This window comes from Paramacrobiotus metropolitanus, unplaced genomic scaffold (genome assembly GCF_019649055.1).
Source record: "Paramacrobiotus metropolitanus isolate TYO unplaced genomic scaffold, Prichtersi_v1.0 Parri_scaffold0000004, whole genome shotgun sequence".
Classification (NCBI taxonomy): domain Eukaryota; kingdom Metazoa; phylum Tardigrada; class Eutardigrada; order Parachela; family Macrobiotidae; genus Paramacrobiotus; species Paramacrobiotus metropolitanus.
The window spans coordinates 3,338,492-3,345,499 of record NW_026570224.1 but is presented as its reverse complement, the minus strand read 5'-3'; the positions used below and the strand labels follow the sequence as shown (position 1 = coordinate 3,345,499).

Below are 7,008 nucleotides of genomic sequence, written 5' to 3'. Positions count from 1 at the left end.
AATAGAAACCAATTTGCCCCATAATCGTCGTACCACCTTCATAGTTTAACACTGCGATCGGATAAATTTGTGGCACGCAAGGAAATTCCTTTAATTCCGCGCGTGATAGCGGATAAGGAATTAACCGTATTTCCACTCAACGAGGCAGGTAAGCCGAATATCCAAGGAGGAGAGGAGCTTCCGGTCATTTGCCCACAATTTGCAGTTGGTTGTGTAACTACACAACCAAGTGAAATTCATCGTACCATTAGCATCACTACACGTAAACCTGAACCAGCAACTTGCACAAAATGTTAGCGCTGCTTTAAATTTTAACCACTTCAAGGCGATGCTACAAATACCGTTTTACTTTTAATAGTAAGCCCAACTGCCCAAGCAATTGCTAGAAATATTCACAGAATTCTGTTTTTTTAAATCCATAGAACGCGTCTGTATGAACCCGTTAAGCTACAGCAGCTGTAAAACATCTGTTAGCTCTACCTAACTCTAAACAAATAATACACAACTCATTATTAATTTTCATGCACTGTATCACTCAAACCAAGAAAGATTCTCGACTGCATGCAACTCAGAAAAAAATAAACTTCGAAAACATTTGTTACCATACTGACTCTTCTTCCAATTTATTTCAAAGGAAAGAAACCGGCACGTTGTCACGCACTCTCCTTGCTCCTTTCCTTTTGCGAATACTTTGCCACATAATCTCGGAATTTCTTTAAGGCTTCGGCTCTGGTTATGGTGCGAATGCCAGTTTCTCCGAGAAAAAACAACACCCAAGTCTCTTCAGAGGGAGGGCACCCATCTTTGGTATCCACATGCCAAATACATCCGATTTCGGGTGGATCACTGGGGCTGGGATAGCCAGGCGGCGCAACACTTGCATCGATTTCAGCCACGCGGACACCCTTACCGGGAACTCGGGGTGGTATCGGTGGCGGAAGCACCATGGGGATCGGAGCTATTTCCGGAGAACCTTCCCTTTCTGGCTGTTCACAGGGAATGGGTTTCTTCGCCGTAGCCGCGCTGAATCCGCTGTCTGTTGCAAAACATGTTTCAGTTGAACAAGTTCGCAAAATATTTAAAAACCGTGAAATTGTTGATCCGTTAACAGTTTAGAATTCACTTGCATGAGCTGTATCACAAATTAACAGCAGTGAAAAGAATCTATAGTTTAAGAAACACTTTATGACATTTAATTACTACTTATCACAACTCATAGTTACAAAATTAATTATCCAATCAAACTACAAAGTATTCGTCAAAACTTTTCAATAATATGATTAAAACACAAGTATACGATAGAAACTCGATCACATAATGTGCTACAATAGCAAAAGTAATGGAAACGAAAGTACACAAAGATAAAAATTAACAGCATCAAAAATAATGCGTCAACGCCAATGCCCCACCTTTTTCGCAGGAAAAGTTGAGAACCGGTTCTTCCAATCTCTTTAAGAAACATTTTAAAAGGTGACGATTAATTACGCTTAATTTCAAATTATAAGATCAATAAAAATAAAAATTCAAGGTTATAATCAAAATAACGTTTACCAAAAATTAAGTATGACATGAATTGCAGCTACCCATGGATTTCGATCCCGGATCCGTCACCGCATCGCTATCCTCGTCTCTGACTACTACAATATCCCGCATCTCTTCTTCGGTAGCAGCACACCCTGAAATATCCACCGAAACACCCGACGACTCGCTCGTACTCCTCTCCTTTTCGCGACGAACACGTCCGATCTTCTTGCGCTCTTTCTCCATTTTGACTTTCCGATATTTGTCAAGCTGATCATTTAGCACGTGCTTCTCGATATGCGACCGTTCGCCAACATGCTTTTCTTTCTTAAACACTATGGATACTGATTTATCATCGGACCTGGGTGAAGTTGTGGATCGCCGTGAAGATTTCTTGCGATCGGATTCGCAGTCAGATTCCACCGTATAATCTTGCACTTCGTCTTTCTTTGCGCGTTTTTCCACATCCTTGGGCGATTTTGGAGAGACTTTGTAGCGAGGCGAAGAACTTTTGCCATCTCGTCGTTTACTTCGCTCGTATCGTATCCAATATTTACGCAGCAATTCTGAACAGCCCGTTATGTTGCTTTCAGGCTCCCAGGAGATCGTCTCGGTCAAATCTCCTGGCAACTTCGCCCATTTTACCATGTACACGAGGATCTTCTCCTTGCCTTCCCTTCGATGATCTAACAAATCAACGACTTCATACTCGGTATCCTTGCGATGACGACGGGGGGATTTCTTGGGTGATGAATGATGCTCGCGGAGATGATCGTGCGACGTTCTCTTCACTGGACGACGATCGTGTTGAGAAGTCGTAGCGAAGGTTTCCGTTATTTCTTCGTCCGAGGACAGACTTATGTAAGTTTTGTCCCGCTTCTTCGGAGTGAGAGACTTCGAAAGGCGGTCCATAATATCTCTAAATATCGGCTTTCAGGTTCCCAACATGAAATCCAGTAATAAACGAAGTACAGGAGACGCGTACGAATCCTGAATCTGACGAAAACGTTCTAGTAGAACCTGGTGAGACAATCTCAGAATACGAGCTCTGATGTTGTCTTCGTCAACGGTTCACATTCAAAAGATAAGGACCAATACAGTTAATAAGAACACTCTTTCTGACGTGACCGAAAATCACCACGGCATGGGTATGTAAGCAGTAAGTTACCTAATTTTTCTAATTTTTTCACTTGGAAATTAATTTTAAGATAGGTATGCGAAAGCTGCAACCAGACGGCACCCATAGCTTTGGGTCGTTTGGTGGCCTGCAGATAACTGAGATAAGGCCTGACGTGAAGAATGAGGTCTAGCCTCAAGGAAAAACAGCTGGTGAAACAATGGTGGATGAGGGGATTTGAGCAAAATATGGCGGCTGTTTGTCTTTCTTGCTTGTGCCAATTTTTGGTGCTGAAAATACTGGTAAAATTGCAACTATAGTACGAGTATCATTGCAACATAAACCATCAACACCTGCACAATCTTATGTTCTAAAACAATAAAAATTTTATTGGCAATAGCCACTGAATTATTTGACAATAGTTACAACTTGCAACCGCGGGTACATTACTTGATATTATTTAATATTTAAATATTAAAAAACCACCGAAATCTCTGTCACTGATCGCCCACTAACTGGTTTGGCAGTTTTTTATGGATAACGTGCTTACCAATAATTTATGAATTGACCTAATCTTAAGCATTACGGTACGCATCGAAGCTAGCGCGCATACGCGTAAAAGCTGTCTTCCTAAACACTGCGCCATGACCTCTGCATGATTCATGGGGCTACTGCTACCGGTAAGAAGATAAGAAGACCATAAGTAAAACATAATATTTTATTATGAACGCACTGCAGATACTCAGATCAGATACTGCAAATAGTCTGCACGAGTATCTGACATTGTAATTTGTAAGCTGGCATTGTTCAACCTTTAGAATTACATATGTATTCCAAAGAAACTGCAACGTTAGTTCGAAACTCTGAATTGAAGATACACTTCCTGTGGGTCTGCGTCTGACCATTGTAATGATTCCATGGATCATAATTACTCTGTCACTTATCGCGTAACAGTCGGTTTAGGCTGCCTTATCGACGAACTGTCGGCTGTTATGTGGTAAAGGCGAAAGTCGGTTGGCACTTGGCGAGGATGCTGACCGGAAGTTGAAAACCGGTACCCAGTTAAGGTTACACGGATGACAGCGGTTGGGATGCTGGGTGTGCATCCCAGTGCAGCTAACTGTAAGTACAGTAACGTTATCGCAAGAATTATGAAAATACACGATACAAGAGGTTCCAGACTAAGAAGTTTCAGCAAACAAAGCAACAAATGCATGTAGCGACTAGCGAGAATGCAGGACTAAATCGGTGGCAATTTTGACAGTGGAATGCGGATGCGTAAAATATACAGAAATAAGGATTTTGATTCATTACAGTAATCGATGCTTTTTCACGCCAATCAGTCAATGTAATATAAACGATTTGGCTGTACAATATAATTAAACAAAACAAAAAAGGTGTCTGCGAGTACGCGCATGCAAAAGTTTCCGTGCTGGTTAGAGATGGGCATCGGGTTAAAATTTTAAATCCGTATCCGATCCGACAAAATTTTTAAAAATCCGAATCCGACCCGTATCCGACATTTTATTATTTTTACTTTCCGGATCCGATCCGTATCCGACCGTCGGACATCCGAATCCGATCGGATTATCCGACCTGAATATCCGACCTAATATCGTGTAACCTATAAGTTTTTATTACGAGGCCTAATACGTTTTGACCAACACTTATTGCGAACAACTACTATGAAAACGTATCCGGCAAACAGGGAACAGTGAATGCTTTGCACTTTTTATAAAAGAAGTACGAGGTACTACTCCCGAATCGCATTGCACAAAACAGTCGGATTTTCCTCGGATATTCTTATAAAATCCGAATCCGACCCGGAACAATGTTTGGGAAATCCGACCCATATCCGAATCCGAACCTATTCGGATTTTTATCCGACTATCCGATCCGAATTTTGGATCGGATCGGATTGGGTCGGATATTCCGGCCCGATGCCCATCTCTACAGTATGTATACGAATATACGTATACATATACGTACCCAGTTATAGGTAAGTACGTGTATCATCGGTGTATGTAGTATGTACTGTTTTATGTATCGGATATTCGGGTCATCTGACTCTTTGATCAGTTCTTTACTGAGAGTATTTTTTTTACCACTTACACAATATTATTATTATTATGACCTCAAGGATACGTAGATATCGATTTACAAAAAGATGCCTGTTAAAAAAAGGGATAGTAATCATGATATTATGCACTGCATTCGCATTACTGACTGAGTCCTTTGTTATTTTTGTCTTTCGTTGATTACTGCGTTAATTGACATAATGTTCCAGCGTCTTGGAACGAGCACGTGTTTTTCAGCTGCCGGTATACTTCTACAAGCAGAATGGTCTGTCGTATCTGTCTGACACATCTTGACGATTGTACTTCCTGAGAAAAGTATGCGGTCGGCGCTAAATGAAAACAAATTACCAGTGGATCATCTCGTTCTCAGTAGTCCATTAGGAAGCTCTCTCAACTATCCCCCCGCATATCGAGTTCATCAAGCTTGCTTAATTAATTGGGTTTGCCTGCTAAACAAACACCCGATTCATTCATTCATATGTATATCCAAAACGAGAGGCAGTGTATGCTGCATTCTCGCGCTATTCTCGTACGATTTTCTTAGAGACCATTGGTCACTTCACCCAGCTCCTTGCCGGCTCTATCTTAATCTTTGCCCATCACAATCCATCAAAGACTCCTCTTTCTTTCCGGATAAACCAGCCGCTTTGGAAAAACTCATGAATGAAATCATTGTTAACGTGGAAGCCGCTTACTACTTGAGGTTGCAAGTGGATTGTGACAATAAACGAGTGAAGTTTAGATTCACACCTGGATTACAATAAAACAAAAGCGGCAATCGCAACCAGCAATGCTTGACAAATTTCTTACAGAAACATTCTTCCCCGGCTTATACGGAACGTTGTTTTATGGAGCCGAAAAATTAGTTTTGCTGGCATGTGCATGTGCCAATAGTGATCATGAATATACCAGACAATAAGATGGAAGCAGTCTCGGACTGCAGTAGTACTGTACATTGCTATTTTTATCTGTAGAGTGTAGAGTAATTGCGAGTCTGGTACTAATTTCCAGTAAATAAAAGTCTAAAAAAAGCATCAGTGTACTTAATTACACAACAACTTACTTACCATAACTAGAGTAGTACATAGGGGGCCCATTACTTAATACGAAGTTATTTTATTTTGCTGCCTCGCAGCAAAATAAAATAACTTCGGTCAGTGGCTTGGAGTATGCAGTACTTGCGGCACATTTGCTCATTACTTTGTTGGTGTTTCCTGCTAAATTTATTATGCTTCTTTAATATATATAAGCATGTGTGATTCTATCGCTTATACGTACAGGGAATCGAAATCATGTTGACAGATTCCGGGGCTTTAATTGCCGTGAAATCTTGTGAAAATGGTTCTCATTCGTGCAATTCGTATCTTCATAAGTTATGATGCTAATGACTGGGGTAGGGAGTCATGCTTCTTCCAGATACTGATATCCTTATAGATAAGCTTACCGACTTATCAGCGAGATTCCTTCACACACTAACTGCCTGCAGTTAATAAAAGCTCAAAATGATGCCACATTGAATCATTGATACTGTACATGCACAGCAGTGTAGCTCATACTTCATAGTTTTAAATATTTTCTTAAGCAGTTTCATATACACAAGAATTTACGCCAGAGGATTGAAGCAGTGCATAATAAAATATCATTAATCAGACGTGCGCTCATGTCCAGAGAAGTTAATAAATACCTATTAATTCATATACAATAGACTGCTGCATTCATGTTTCGCTACTGGACACATCAATTACATACAAGATATTATTTAACAAACTAACTGTAAATGTGGCCTAACTACGTGGTCGGGGACTCGTGGATATGTCCATGAACATCGGGCCCCATGGCTCAAAGCATTCTGCAGTTTACACAATACAATTTTTAAATTTAATGTATAGAACCGATAACTGCTCAAGATGCGTACACACTATGTAGGAAGTTTTTCGTTCACAATAAATCAGTAAAGCTTAACACAAACTATTCACGGTCAGCACTGAGATTTACTGCATAGTGTATCTGTATACAATATCAGCACTTGTATTAATTTTGTAGAATGCAGACTTTAATATGATTACGATAAATATAAAAACTCTAGCCTATTGTTTAGCATATATTATTAAGAAACGTAAAATAACCCTGTACAATACATGCAATACTGGGCTGTAAAATTATAGTACAATATTACGATTAACGACATTTTTTTACAGAAACAGTAAAATATTAAACGTTATAATTATTATTGTATGAAACCGATCTTATGTAAATCTGTTCCGTTCAGTCGAAAATCTTATCAAGTGTAAA

General features: G+C 39.9%; 1 protein-coding gene and 1 long non-coding RNA gene across 2 annotated transcripts; one reads left to right on the top strand and one right to left on the bottom strand.

Moving 5' to 3' along the window:
- Nucleotides 1-338: 338 nt before the first annotated feature.
- Nucleotides 339-2,755, bottom strand: LOC129599361 (uncharacterized). Its single transcript, XM_055497584.1, has 2 exons — nucleotides 1,584-2,755; nucleotides 339-1,036 (listed from the first exon to the last, which is right to left on the bottom strand). The coding sequence occupies exons 1-2, from the start codon at nucleotides 2,431-2,433 to the stop codon at nucleotides 654-656; spliced, it is 1,233 nt and encodes a 410-aa protein (XP_055353559.1). The 5' UTR covers nucleotides 2,434-2,755; the 3' UTR covers nucleotides 339-653.
- LOC129599392 (uncharacterized) lies at nucleotides 1,947-3,073 on the top strand. The gene is made up of 3 exons (XR_008691911.1): nucleotides 1,947-2,382; nucleotides 2,459-2,669; nucleotides 2,730-3,073. It is a non-coding gene; the product is annotated as an uncharacterized LOC129599392 (long non-coding RNA).
- Nucleotides 3,074-7,008: the final 3,935 nt, after the last annotated feature.